We start from the raw sequence: 14,275 nt of genomic DNA, 5'->3' as shown, positions 1-14,275 counted from the left end.
GTGACCGGCGAACGGATAGACGAAGGCGGCAGGTCCATACAGGAGAGCGTCCCTCGGCCTAAAGGGGACGAAGCAGCCATCCGCGCAGCAGCCCAGAGGGCCCTGGAGCCCCGTGCTGCGGGACGAGCCGGCCGCGTGTCGTGTGGCCACGTTCACGTGACGTGCCCGGAGCAGGGGGCTCTCGAGGAGCAGAAGGGAGGTCAGCCGGTCCCCAGGGCTGGGCGGCGGGGCGATTCGGAGGTGACGGTTCAGGGCTGTGACGTCTTCGTTTCTTTTGGGCTTGATGGAAATGTTCTGAACGTGGCGATGGTGGTGGCTGAATGCCGTGTTGGCACACGAAACGCTACGGCAGCGTAACTTTAGAGGGGAGGGGCGCGAGCTTGTGAGTTACAGCTCAATGACGCCGTCTAAAGGTTTTGAAGGGATGGAAGCGGGGACCCCCACTGCAGGCAGGAGACGGGGGGACGGGATCAGCCCGAGGACAGTGAGCGAGAGAGCGCTCAGCTCCCCCGACGGGGCCCCGAGCAGCTCATCACGGCGGCGGCCAGCCCTGTTCTCTTCCTCGCGACGCGGGGTCCTCCTCCGACCGCCGCCCAGGCGCCCCGAAGCACCTCGGGGAACGGAGAAAATGGGTCGGAGACGTCGGCAGCCCCCGCGGTGCAAACCCCGTCCTGTCTTCTCCCCCCCCACGCTGGTCGGCGTTGGCAGGAAACGGAAGAAAATCAAACCAGAGGATTCAACTACTTACTGAGGGCGGCCGAAGCTGGTGACAGACAGTCCATGATCCTGGTGGCGCGAGCTTTCGACACCGGCCAGAACCTCAGCCCGGACAGGTACCGCGGCCGCCGCTCGGGGAGGTGCAGCTGGGAGGTTCCCATCCAGTGTCAGCACTGACCGGGGGGCCCTGCGGGACCAGGGGCCCAGCGCTGAGAGGGCGGGACCATCTCCGCGAGTGGCTTCCGGTCAGGTGTGAAAGCCGCTGGTCGCTGTCAAGCGACTTCCCTTTTTATAAAGCAGAGCGGAGCCGGGTTCGCCCCGGACGCCATGCCCGCCAGCCGCTGGTTGACATTTCCGGCCCCTGCCTTCCTGGGGCTTCGGGTCTAATGGGGGAAACAGAGTGGACTGGGAATAAGTAAACAGGAGCAGCACAGACTGAGGCACCTGGGAGAAACGGGGTGTCGGGGCGTCATCTCTGAAGAGGTGCGTGTCGGCCGAGGCCGCAGGGAGGAGGGGCCCGGTGTGGCAAGCCGAGGGAGCGGCAGGTGCAAAGGCCCCGGGAGCGGACAGGAGCCATTGTGTTCAGGAGCCGACAGTCTGGCAGGCGGGAGAGGGGGGCGGGCAGTGGGGGATGTGAGTGGGGAAGGGGGTGGAGCCAGGTGGCCAGGTGCAGCGTGGCCTCAGGAGAGGACAGTGAGCCGCAGCCGTTGCTCCTGGCACATTTCGTGGGACCCCCAGGCTGCCGCCTACGCGCTGGCTCCGCTCTTCCCCCGATGGGCTGTAGGGAGCTCCCTGCACCCTAACGCAGTTAGCACTCCCGACGGGGGAGCTGGCAGCCCTGTTCACCGGTGCTGCGTGTTGTCGGGATGGGCTTGGAGCCCGTGTGCCCTGGAGTGGCTGGGCACACGCTGCGGCAGGAGTCCAGGCTTGGGGGGCAGAGCCGGAGCGGGGGGCCGGCTGTTTGAGGGGAGCCCTGTGTCGTGCTGGGCGGGAGCAGAGCTGGCCAGCGTGGGCAGGGTGTGGGGGTCCCCCGCCCACTCGAGTCAGGGCAGACGGACCCGGGTCCCAGCCACTGCTGGTGCTCGCCCATACGGTGATTTTTTGCAAACTAGAAAAATGCCCGCCCTTCAGGATACTCTACCTCCATTTGTTGGCACGTCGTTGTAGCATACCGACTTTTTTCGGGAAAGCTAAGGACTGCCGTCTCAATAAATGTGTAAATCTACGATGTGAACAACGCCCTTAGACCTGATGGCGTCGGGCACTGTGGGTCCCCCTGGGGTCCCCAACATGCCGCTCCCGCTGAGGAGCCGCCGCCTCCTGCCCCGTTGCCACGGCAACCTCCCCGTCCCTCTGTCTCCCCGCAAGGTCCCGAGACTGGCCAGAGGCTCTGCACTGGTACAGCACCGCCCTGGCGAGGACGGACTACGACGAGGGCGGCGAGTACGACGGGATGCAGGACGAGCCGCGGCACGCGCTGCTGGCCAGGGAGGCCGCGATGCTGTCCACCGGCGGCTGCGGGCTGCAGAGGGACCCGCGGAGGGCAGGTGCGCGGGGGCCGGCCCGGGCACGCAGTTCCCGCCCCCGAGAATTACGTGCGGCACGCGGCAAGGCGGAGGCTCGCTTCCAACGCGGGATGGGGGGGCCCTGCGGGCCTCTGCCCTGCCGCCGGGTCCCGGATGGTGCTGGCTGGGGGCGGGGCGGGGGCGCTTCATGGAGCTGGCGCACAGGTGAACTTTCTCGTTTTATTGCTTACGCATCAGGCCATTGGGTTTTCATGTCTTTTTTTTTTTTTTCCACAATTTTAAAAATTGAGCTGACTCTTCATAACATAAAAGGCATCGTTTTCAAGTGTGTGGGTTCAGTGGTGGTTCCTGCGCTCACCAGGTTCTGTAACCGCCACCACCGCCTAGTTCCGGAAGATTCTCATCCCCCCCAGAAAGAACCCCGGTGCCTGTTAGCTGTGACGTCCCATGCCCCTGCCTCCATTCCTGTCCTAGTAGACACACCTGCTCTGGACGCTTCGCATGAGTGGGGTCACGCAACGCGTGGCCCTTCGCGTCTGGCCTCGCTGGCTTAGCGTGACACTGTCGCGGTTCCTCCATGTCGCAGCATGCGTTAGTGCTTGGTTCCTTTTCATTGCCGAATAATATTCCGTTATGGATATACCACATTCCGTTTATCCATTCAGCAGCTGACGCACACGTTATATGTGTGTGTGTATATATATGTGTGTGTATATATATATTTTATATATGTTAGATATATGTATAATATATATTTAAAAATATGTATTTATGTAAATACATATATTTACATATAAATATATATATTTTTTCTGTTACATAATAAACATACTGACTCCTGATTTCACAGGTACGAGATGAGGCTAAATTTAAGTGTTTTTTTTTTTTTAAGGTTGTATAAAAGAATTAGGCAACTAATACAACTCTATAATCCATTATTTGAAATTTCTAAATCCAAAAAAGCTCAGAAAAGCAAGTGTTTTTGTCTGCGTGACCCAAATTTGTTTGGTGGCCAAGCCTGACATGTTTCAAATTTTTATTTCTTCCACTTTCATACATTCCCCAGTTAGTCCTGCAAAAGCCCGCAGCCTGATTCTCACTGGCTCCAGTGGAATCACCCACCCACCCTAAGGCAGTCACTGGGCTCACGGAGATGCTCGCTCCGACTGACTATGCCCGAGCCCGGCTGGTCCCTGTGTCCTGGTGGGAATGGGGAGGGCGCTTCCCAGCTGGGCTTGAATCACGTGACCACCCAGAGCCCCACCCAGGTCCTGCCTGTGGAGGGAGAGGGGTCAGGAGGGGTGTGGAAGCTGTTCCCAGGCACAGGCCACAGGCGGTCAGCTGCGTGTGTCCCGCTCTGCTGTCTTGCAGGAGACTTGTACACCCAGGCGGCCGAGGCAGCGACAGAAGCCATGAAGGGCCGGCTGGCCACCCAGTACTACGAGAAGGCGGAGGAGGCCTGGGCACAGATGGAGGAGTGACCAGCCGGGAAGCGCCCCGCTGCTCATCCCGAGCGGAGGGCTGGCGGGGAAGAGACTTACTGACTTATTTGGGGCTTTTTTTGGGGAGGGAGCAAGTATTTTTAGTGTGTTGTCAAGCAACGTTTTTTATGTCATTTTTTGTGTACTCTTGAAAATGTCTTTGCTACCAGCAGAGACCCGGCAGCTGTCCCTTAGGGCGGCATTCCGGGGGAGAGGGAGTTGAAAAAGCAGCCTCATGAACCGACGCACTGTTTCGAGAGGTTTTCTCTGTGTTTGATTTTGTCACGAGAGGTAAGAAAGTGTTTTTCTGCCTTGGGCGGACAATGGCTTTGCTCACTGGCCTTTTCAGGCCGGAGTGGAAGTCTCAGGCCCACGAGGCCCATGTCCCCGGAGTCGGATGGGGACCTCGGAGCTGCACAGTGACTCCCCGTGGGCGGGCGTTGTCCCGACTTTGCACAGAGCACCCGGAAGCGTGCCTGGCGCGGTTCCAGAACACGCGATGATGCACGGCCCCGGCCCCTTGCCACTGGGGGGCCCGGACACCGACTGCACACGGACCACACACTGACCGATGGCTCGCCTTTTAAGCTCCCTCCTGAAACGCGACTGGTTTTCTGCAATACAGCCAAAGGCCATTTTTAAGCATGCTCCACAGCGGGCCGCTTTTGGTACGCACGTGTTCACTACCTCTAACTCCTCCGCCAGCCGGTGCGGAAGTGGGTGTGCCTCAGGACCCAGGTGTAAGGACTGTGGCCTGACGTGTCGAAGCCCATCCTCCAAGCAGACATGTAGTCTGCATCTCAGTGGTGGCCCCCACGGGTGACTACAGCGGCCTGCAGACAGGGCTCAGCACACAGTGTGACCGCAGCGGCCTGCAGACAGGGCTCAGCACACAGTGTGACCGCAGCGGCCTGCAGACAGGGCTCAGCACACAGTGTGACCGCAGCGGCCTGCAGACAGGGCTCAGCACACAGTGTGACCGCAGCGGCCTGCAGACAGGGCTCAGCACACAGTGTGACCGCAGCGGCCTGCAGACAGGGCTCAGCACACAGCGTGACCGCAGCGGCCCGCAGACAGGGCTCAGCACTCAGTGTGACTGCAGAGGCCCGCATACAGGGCTCAGCACACAGTGTGACCGCAGCAGCCCGCATACCGGGCTCATCACACAGTGTGACCGCAGCGGCCCACATACAGGACTCCGTTTCCTTAGCGGCTGACTTTTTTTTTTTGTAGAATCTGCTCCCCAGCCCTTGTCCTTGGCATTTTCTTCTCGAAGCCATACTGAATTTCTGGTCACCTGCAGCGGCCCCTCGAGGTTAAACGTAAGACGTCTGAGGAGGAGCGAGGGCAGGAACTGTCAACACTCGTCCGTTCCCGTCGTCGTTTCTCCAGGGCCAGGCTTCGGCTAACTGTGCACAGCGAATGTTCTCTTGAAAAGTCCACATTTGACATCGGTATGGTTTCAGCTGGTGTTTCAAAAAGCAAAGAAAACAGACCGCTTCGGTCAACCCCCAGCGACTGAGTGGCTTCTCTCTGTGTAGAAATCGAAACGTAAGGAGGAGCGTGACATCGCACCATTGAAACGGGTCCTTCCGCATCGTAGCGTTCGGTGCGGTGGACTCTCGAACTCCAGGGCCTGCAGTCAGAATCACCCGCGAGAAGTTCTCGAGGGTCCCCGCAAGTGACAGTGTGCCTCCTCCTGCACGTGGGCTCGTCACAACCAGTTTCCTTTAGAAATCGGAGTGGAACACCCTCTTTCCGTTAACACCAGATCAAGCTTTGTGTGTGTGTGCGTTTTAACCGGTGCAGGTAGTTAAAAGGCATACGGTGCACCTTTCGTTAGGAGCAATTTTGTTGTGATTCATCTCTTCAGAGTCATCAGGCCTCACATAATTCGTCCTTTTTTGTTGCTGCTGTTAATTTAGCCAGTCTGCTCTCTCTCTCGCTCTCTCTCTCTCAGACTTTATTATGCAAATAATTTACATTCCCTGACCGCTTGCCTTGTCTCCTAGTTACTCATCTGTGCTTTTCTCTAACTCAGGGGTTGGCAGACTTTTCTGTAAAGGGCCGGGTAGTGACTGCTCCAGGCTGTGCAGGCTGAGCGTTGCTGAGCAGAACCAGCCCTGGGCAAACCTAAACACAGGGTCGTGGCTGCGATTCCTGTAGAACTGGATTTCAACACCAGGGCCTGCCTGGGCCGCAGTTTTCCGCCCCGGCTGTAATCCTTGGCAAGCTCTGAGCCAGAGCTAGCCCAGCGTTCTGGCCTCCAGGGCTCAAACACACAGTGCCTTGGCGGAGAGGAGGCACTTAGCGACTGTGAGAACAGGAAGAACCAGCCTGTCACCGCACTCACTCACTCTGGCTCCGGACCCTCCAGCCAGTTAGTGACTCCTTCTCTGGACTGGCTCGAGCCATCACCCCTGCAGCTCACCCAGCCGCACGCTGCGGGCCCGCAGGCGGCCCCGCAGGCAGCCCCGCAGGCGCCCCCTCCAAGAGGCCAGGATGGCCTGCGTATAGAGCTAATAAACAAGGGCTTCTTTCAGGACGCTTGAGAGTGAAATGATCTGCAGGATGTCAGATCCTTCTGAGCCTGCAGGACTGACTCCACCTTCAAAACCTAGTTTTGTGCCTTCTAAAGCTGGTTAGGGCATCTGTTTCCACAAATGCTGAGCATGGAGGGAAAAAAAAACCCAGCAGAACAAAACCACCCAGGGCATTCCGGCCCAACTGGGAAGACAATCAGAGGCCGTCTTCAAGTGCAAGGAGCAGGTGGAGGTCCAGGAGAATCGCAGAGTTGGGGATGGCACCTGCCGCCTTCGATCACAGGTAGAGAAGTAGGTCAGGACGGCGCCACGTTTCAGTGGTGCTGCTGGTTAGCGGCTAAGCTGGAGCTAGGATTTGGCAGCCCCTGTTACTCGGAGCATCCTGGGGATAAAATTTAAGCTGGACTGTAATGTCCCTTTCAATTTTGCAACAGGCAAAAAAAAAAAAAAAAAAATACGGCTTTATGGATGTAAGAAGAAAAAAATCCCGACCCCCAATGCATCTGACTAATCCTCTTCCTCCCCTTGCCCAAGGCACTGTGGGAATTATCGACTGCAACCTCGATGACCCGGCCAGGTAAACTGCCCTCTTTGCAATTTGGTGACGGCCCGCCGTTTGATGCCTGCACGCAGTCTGCAGTACTGGACACGTTTTACAAATCAGCAGATGTTTACACAAGTATGCGCAGCTGGCGTGGGAGAAAGGAGACAAATATGCATATTCTCTGGGTGGATTTGTGCCTGCCACCTGTGTCTCTGGGGTAACCACTGAATCTCGACAAGGTGGACACCAGGTGGGGCCCAGGTGATAGGTTTATATTTGCATATAAATGTGGCTTAAGGTATAGATTTATTTTATTGTTATTTTTTTTGCATATGTATTAAGTTCCATTTTGTGTTTCCAAATAAAGTGATTTCTTTCTCTCCGGTCTCAAATTCAAATGTCTGCTGGGAGCGGAGGAGTGGAGGGGCTGCCTGGGGCAGAGGTGACCCCCGGGGGAGGGGACCTGAAATGGGCAACTGAGATTCAACACGAGAGACGATTGTCGCCGTGTGGAGTGTGGGTCCAGCGTTGCCCCATTATCTGATTGTTCAAGAGCTGCTGAAAATGGAATTTTTAAAATGGATTTCTAACGTTTCTGTCTGGTCCGATTTTTTTAAAAAACTTTCCAGAGTTGGCTTGTGTACTATCCCTCCGCTTTAGAGTGCGAACCTCTTTTTTTTCCTGATTTTTCTCAGCTGTGAGGCAGAAAGAACCTTTACCAGTACGGAGCTGTCATCAGCTTCAGAGAAGATAATGCGGGTTCAATATGCTGTGCGATCCAAAGCTTAAGAAAATCTTGGCTACGATCGTGTGTTTTTCAAGCTCGTGTTCTTTTCTTTTTTTTTAATTTTAGGAATTTTGAACATTAGCACAGCCAAGAGGGTAGATGGAACACACATACTTAGGTTCATGCTCCTAAGTCCCCACTGAAATGACAGGAAAGAGATTGTCTTAATGGCGTAAGCCCGAGAGGATGAAGAGGTATCAAGAGCAGCAAAATGTGGGAGGCTGGGAAGCGGATGGACTGTAATGGACTTGTGGGCCCCAGGAAGGCTGGATCCCAGCTCAGCAGCAGGACATTTGAGCAAGAACCCAGTTTTCATCATTGACGAACCCCCCAAAGGCGGAGGCATTGGCTGCAGGGGCCTCTCTGCAAGGGGGAATGAAATGGGCTTAGAAACTATTCAACTCAGCTCCCCCGCGGCACCGGCTGGGTGCCTCCCCATCATCCTGCAGGAGCTGGGACACCGGGAGCAGCAGGGGGAGGCCGCTTCCCCGAAAGTGGAAGTTCACGTATCGGCGTGTCGGGGCTCCACCAGCCTTCCCCTCACCCCGCCCCCCCATGCTCCTTTTGACCCTCTTGGCGGAAGGCGAGCCATTGGAGAAATCTCTAGGGAATGTGCAGCCTCAGATAAAAGACTTAATGGTGCTCCGCCTAACGCAACTGCCAGGCCGGAGCACCTCACAGCGAAGGCCGTGGCCACCAAGCCCCACCCGCACCCACAGAACCCCGTTCTCAAACTTGAACAGCCAGCCCATGTCCACATATCAGAAAAGCATCGCACGTGAAAGACGCCCAAACAAACCGGCAGGAGGAAACGTCTTGGAGGAGAAAACTTCAGGGAGAAGGAAACTTCGGAAACCAGAATGGTCCATGTCCTTAGATACAATTGGGCGTTCGTAAGAAGAACAAGATGAGAGTCTAAAAAGTCGCACAACTAAAGGGCTCTTGTAAATCGAATGGGCCCTTAGAAACATGAGTCACCACAGAACGGTTGGAAAATAAAGTTGAGGAGATCTCCCAGAAAGTGAAACGACAGCGAAAAAAGATGAAAAATAGAGAAAATTCTAGGGGTCGGAGGACCAGACGAATGCAGCTGCCTGGCTTGGAGCAGTTAGAGTTGTTATCCCTTTTCCTTTGTGGAGAAATTAGCTAAGGATGGCCTAAAATTGTCTGCAACTTATTTTTTAATTTTCAATTTCAGTTTTCAGATCTGTAGCTCTTTAATGATCTTTCCTTGGTCTTTGAAAATTTGGGACCAGAATCCTAAGATCTTAATTTCATTGTCAAAATTTTCATATAGAATTTTAACATGAATTAATTTGCATATATGTATTATTACTAAATTATATTTACCACATGTTGATTAAAATGTAAATAAATGTAACACAGTCCTACCAATATGCAAACCATATGCGAATCATTTAGCAGTCAGCAAATACTTTTACTATAATACCGTAATAAATCAGGATTCCAGGAAGGTTTGTTGTGTTTCTCCCTTGACGTACTCAGAATTTGAGATCACCAAAAGGATCTCCACAAGTCTAGTTAGGACTGGGTTTGTTTTTTTCCTTTTATGAGCCATCTGAGGTATCCACTTGTTTTTCTTTCAACACACAGTACTTACGTTTCTGATTTCATGCACAATTTTAGTTTCCCCAATTATAAACTAAATCGATTCCAAAGAATTAGAGCTCTTAATATTAAAGTAGTAGCCACTGGAGAAAAATAAGAAGTATAATAGTCTTAATTAAAACAAAAGAAAGTCATTCTTCAAAATAAATAAATAAATAAAAGGCTAGGAACCTAACATGGAAGTTTGAGAAAGAACAGGGAAGGTAGAGGGAAAAGAATCTTTTTTTAAAAAAAAAAAAAACTCAAGAACTTTTCTTGCAGCCTAAGGATATGTGTTAACAGAACAACAGGGCCCATCGAGTCAGGTACATAGCAGAATGGCCTATGCCGAGGTACATCGTCACAAAATTTCAGAACATTGAGGACAAGGAACAGGTCCTCGAAGCTTCCCGGGGGGGAAAGGACCAGTTTCATACAAAGGATGGCAAACCACCACATCAGACATCTCAATGGTAGCATCGGAAGTGGGAAGATAATGATGCCTTCTCAATTCTGGGGAAAGCGCTCTTTAACCCGGAACCATTCGCCCAAACCCTTAATCAAGTATAAGGGTAGAAGAAGGACGTTTTCAGATATGTAAATTCTCAGCAAAGTAATCTCCCGTGTGCTCATTCTCCAGAAGATACCGGAGGATTTTTGCTCTATCTGGAAAGGGCCAGCAGAAGGGTGAGGCCGAGCCAGCTCCCCAGATGAGGGCAAAGCGTGGTCCCAGCTTCCCCTAAACCTAGAGTCTGCCACCCCTGCCAGGAGGCTGTGAGCGAAATGTCTTCAGGAAGCCCAAGCGATGCAATACCTCGTGTGTCTGTGCATCCACGATCTGAAGTCAAACTAGGGATGATTTCGTAGAAACTAGGTTAAGTTGTTTAAAAAGGCAGTTGTTAACTAGAAACGATGTATTCCAGAGAAGGAAAAACAATTATAGTTGAGGGTATAGTTAGGCTCAAGCTTGGCAAACAGCGTTTACTAATTACTGCTCAAGCGAAGTGACAATGTGACTCTCTTAGGCCGGCCGGGGGAACAGGAGCGTTTGTGCTGGTGGACGCAGGATGGTTGGAGTTCTTCATTAGTAGGAAGTCAACAGGGAGTACCGAAAAGGGAAAGGAAAAAAATTAAAAAAAGCACAGGAAGCATGCTGTTTAGACATATGGAGACAAATACCAGAAGAATCAGCCAAAAGTTGGAAGCGGTTTCCTGGGGCAGAAGGGGCAGGCAAACTGCCAACTTTTTTTTTTTTTTTTTTTTTTGAACAAGCCTTGTAGAATCGATACCATACACGTGTACGACCTTCATAAAACTATCACGTTAGAGCAGGAATTTAATAAGACATTTACTAAAGTAGTTAAAAATGCTAAAGTTTGCTATTAAAAATTCATTATAATAATTATGTTTTATTGAATCCGACACAACTGATCTTAGGATGCACCATAATTTTACGTATGAAGAAGAAAAAAACACACGGAAAACACACTATGCCATTGATCGCAATGCAGGTCAATTTTAGAGACATTAAAAGGTGAGAAAGAAACGTGTTTTAGAACCGACACCCCGCGTCTGTCGGGCCTGGCGTAAACAGTTACCTCGGAACCTGCAACGAACCTCCGCATCGTTCAGACCATTTTAACGCACGAGAAAAGTGAGGCTTATAGGGGTCGCACGGTGAAAGTGTTTGCCGGGAGCGTTGTCATTAATCAAAAAGGAAATTGGGAGGCTCTAAGGTCAGGCATTGTGATACCTCCAGCGTCAACGATGCCGGCTGACGCGGTAACCCCGGGACTTGCCAGCACCTTCCTGGGGGCGTGTCTCTTGCAGGAACGAGATCCGCCTGGAGAGGCCTACCCCACCCTGTTGGTTTCTTGGTTGCCGCTGACAGGAGTCGGAGCTGGCTAACTAGCAAAGAAGCAATTTTGGGGGAAAGGAGGTGTTTTACAGAATGGTATTAAACGGAAAGAATCAGGCTGCAGAGGGGGAGGTACCGGGGCCAGTGAGGAGGTGGAGGAAGCACACGGGACGGGCCGGGCTGGGAGTTCCCTTCACCACCCCGCTGTCGCGCCGAATCGTCACCTGGTGTCCAGAGGCAGGGCCCCAGGACGAAGCCTCCGATTGGCCGTGTTCGGGCCTTGTGCCCGCCCTCTTAACGCTTTGATTGACAATTCCCCCCAAGACCTCGCGGGGGGAGTGTTTCCCAAAGGAAAAATCGGTATTGGAACTAGAAAATGGGGGAAAAGAAAGACTAAAGGCAAAACCCACAGATTTCCAGCCAGAGAGGGCATCTCCTCTGGGGAGGAAGAGGGCGGGGCTCTGCGAAGACTTCCCGGGTGCCTTGGGGGCAGGCCTGCGTCCAGATCCTCTTCCCGGCTTGCGGCACGCGCAAACCCTCCCCTGCAAAGGTGCATACTCGGTGGCGACGGTGTCAAAATTTATTTTTTAATCCCAGCCATCTTCAGTGTGCAGCCTGGTGAATGTCGGGACGTTTGCAGCCGCACCCCGGCGCTTTTGATCTCTCTCTCTCTCTCTCTCTCTCTCTCTCTCTCTCTCTCTCTCTCTCTCTGTCGAGACGTTTTATAGGACAGCAGAATGACCGAATAGAAGGGGAACGAAAAGAAGGTCGGGTTTAAGTTCGCTGTGCCGGTGACTGACCGCCGGGCGGGCCGGGGTGGGGGTGGGGGGCGGATGACCGCGTCCCCCACACACTCCTCGGCGCCCGCAGGTTCACAGGACACACCTGAACTGCTCCAGAAAGTCCTGGCAGAAGTATCTCAAGTGTCATTTGATTCCTTCCCATGCAAAGGTTGTTATTGGTTCCAACTGACTGCTACCAGGTAGCGTTTGCTTTAAAAAGCAGAGAAGGGGGTTTGTTAACAGTGATGAAGGGCCGTCTCTCTCCAAGGGTGTGTATCCCACTGGGCCCTGGAAGGGTCCTGAGCTGGGAGCCAGAAAACCAGATTTCTCTCTGCCTCTCTGCTCTTCTTCTCGTTTCATCATTCGTTTGTTTTCCATGCACTGGCTTTCTCTCCTGCTCCGGTCCACCTTAGGGACTATGCCCCACCCCCACCCCAGCCTCCCTTGCCCCCTCCCTGCAGTCAGCCTCAGAGACTAACCCCAGCACCGAGCACATCGCATGAACAGATCAGGAAACTGACCGCGTCTCCGTTCTTCAGATTCTCAAGAGAGAATCGGGTTGGTCCACGCTGAGTTCTCTGTCTCCCAGCCCCAAGGTGGCTGTCAGCGGCCACTCTCAGGGCTGGTCAGGCAATTCCTGGGAAAGGAGGGCGAGGCAGACTCCCGCAGTTAGCCCAGCGCACAACTCACAAGCGCAGTCCCTGCTGGTGCGAAAGCGCGGTGAGCAGATCGGAGCTTCTGCTGACTTCAAGGACAATTCCTCATTTAGCTTTAAAGCCCCCTCCGTGCCCGACGTGTATCCCCAGTGACGTCTGCTTCTGTATTTTTAAAAAATGCCTTTAAATGCAGCAAACTCTCCTACTACAATGAAATCTTTGCATATCAACGTGTTACAAGTAAATGGAGAAATAAAACCAGATTGTTCCATACCATGAAATAAATTAGATCTATGTTTCATAATAGATCCCCAGAACATACATTTGGCATAGGAAAACAGGTTGCAGAATGATACTGGTGCACAGTAGTCATGTTTATGTAAGTGAAAAACGTGTAGAAGACCATACTATGCATTGTTCATGAGTATATATGTACACACACACACACAAATGTTTGTATAGACGTGGAAGGAGAAGAAATGGTGTGGAAGGATACACGTCAAATTCAGGACAGTAGTTAGCATCAGGGCTGCGGGGCAAGAGAAATGTTTGGGAAGGGGGCTTTATTTTTATTTGGTCTAATGTCTAATATAATTTTTATTTGGTTACTATGATGGTCTAATGTAGTTGTAATGGGTTTTTAAATGTATTATTTTATCATTATTTTTTTAGGCGAGGCAACCCTTGGTTGACCTCACAGATTGCAAGGACCTTGTCAGCTCACGATCCCCGTATTTTTTAATTTTTTACACCTACAGCAGCTGGTCTTCCTAGGTGATCTTCCATGTAATGGATTTTTAAAAGGACAACATATACCATTTCCTGTGTCATTTTTAATAAAAAGTATACATATGGAAAAGAATTGAAAGTAAATTGCCACAATATCAGGTGTTGGGAATGTGCGTGATTATTTTTTCTTTGTAGTTTTTCAATATTTTTAAATACAGAAACATGGATAGATATTTTAAAAATACAGTCGGGTGGAAAAAGTCAATTATAGATCAATATTAATAGTATGATAAAACTTATGTAAAAACCCATACTCAATAAGAACTAAATATCTATTTTGTACAGATATATATCTATGAATATATCCATATAAATTCACAACAGGAGATACAAAAGGATGTATACCAAGCTGATAATAACGGTTACATGCGCGCAAGGCCTTAGGATGGGGGTCAAAGGTTTTAACATTTTGCAATAATTCCCGTGTCGTTTTGCGCCGAGGCCAGCTCCCTTGCATAGGCCTTCGGAGCCCCAGGGCGGGTTACTGCCGGAGTCCGTCATTTGTCCCTGAGATTCATAACTCGAGTTGGTGGGTTAACCGAAGGTGGTCTGGTTAAACGCCGGACTCCAAATACAGATTCTTCAACCTTTTTTCTTCGCTGTAAAACCTATTTGGAATAAGTCTGGGTTAAAATATAGGAACAAGTATCTTAACTACACGGCAAATTTGAAATATTTCTATCACGGGCCGATGGAATGAACACGTGACAGACTATGGCGCTGGAATTGCTTACAAAGGTATTAAGGAGCTCCCTGAAAACCTCTTTCCGCATGTCGGTAGCGTGGCCGAGCGGTCTAAGGCGCTGGATTAAGGCTCCAGTCTCTTCGGGGGCGTGGGTTCGAATCCCACCGCTGCCAAGACTTGGCTTTTTGGTTTTTACCCTCCGGCCTTCGCGCAGGTCGTCTCGGCCTCTGTCTCGACGTTTTCCCGGCGCATCCGCGCCCCCTGCTGCCAGGCGGCGGCGCAGGGGGCGGGCCGGCGCG

General features: G+C 52.0%; 1 protein-coding gene, 1 long non-coding RNA gene and 1 other non-coding gene across 8 annotated transcripts in view; 2 read left to right on the top strand and 1 right to left on the bottom strand.

Annotated features, from left to right (window-relative positions):
- The window catches only part of EEF2K (eukaryotic elongation factor 2 kinase), a 39,157-nt gene extending 31,961 nt beyond the window's left edge, over positions 1-7,196 (top strand). For 3 of the 6 annotated variants that reach the window (XM_036225678.1, XM_036225677.1, XM_016155494.2), the window contains 3 exons: positions 709-833; positions 2,086-2,264; positions 3,615-7,196. In XM_036225678.1, coding sequence (XP_036081571.1) covers positions 709-833; positions 2,086-2,264; positions 3,615-3,724 — 414 coding nt within the window. In that variant the 3' untranslated portion in view covers positions 3,725-7,196. Of the gene's footprint in view, positions 1-708; positions 834-2,085; positions 2,265-3,614 lie in introns of those variants that run through there. The other 3 variants (XR_004952522.1, XR_004952521.1, XR_004952523.1) reach the window with 3 other exon arrangements.
- A 3,816-nt stretch (positions 7,197-11,012) lies between these two features.
- Positions 11,013-12,253, bottom strand: LOC118606565. The gene is made up of 2 exons (XR_004952524.1): positions 11,950-12,253; positions 11,013-11,745 (listed from the first exon to the last, which is right to left on the bottom strand). It is a non-coding gene; the product is annotated as an uncharacterized LOC118606565 (long non-coding RNA).
- A 1,814-nt stretch (positions 12,254-14,067) lies between these two features.
- TRNAL-AAG lies at positions 14,068-14,149 on the top strand. Its single transcript has one exon. It is a non-coding gene; the product is annotated as a tRNA-Leu (tRNA).
- Positions 14,150-14,275: the final 126 nt, after the last annotated feature.

The sequence above is a fragment of the Rousettus aegyptiacus genome, unplaced genomic scaffold (genome assembly GCF_014176215.1).
Source record: "Rousettus aegyptiacus isolate mRouAeg1 unplaced genomic scaffold, mRouAeg1.p scaffold_m13_p_8, whole genome shotgun sequence".
NCBI lineage: Eukaryota > Metazoa > Chordata > Mammalia > Chiroptera > Pteropodidae > Rousettus > Rousettus aegyptiacus.
The sequence above is the reverse complement of the archived record's forward strand: the minus strand, read 5'-3'. Positions and strand labels throughout refer to the sequence as shown.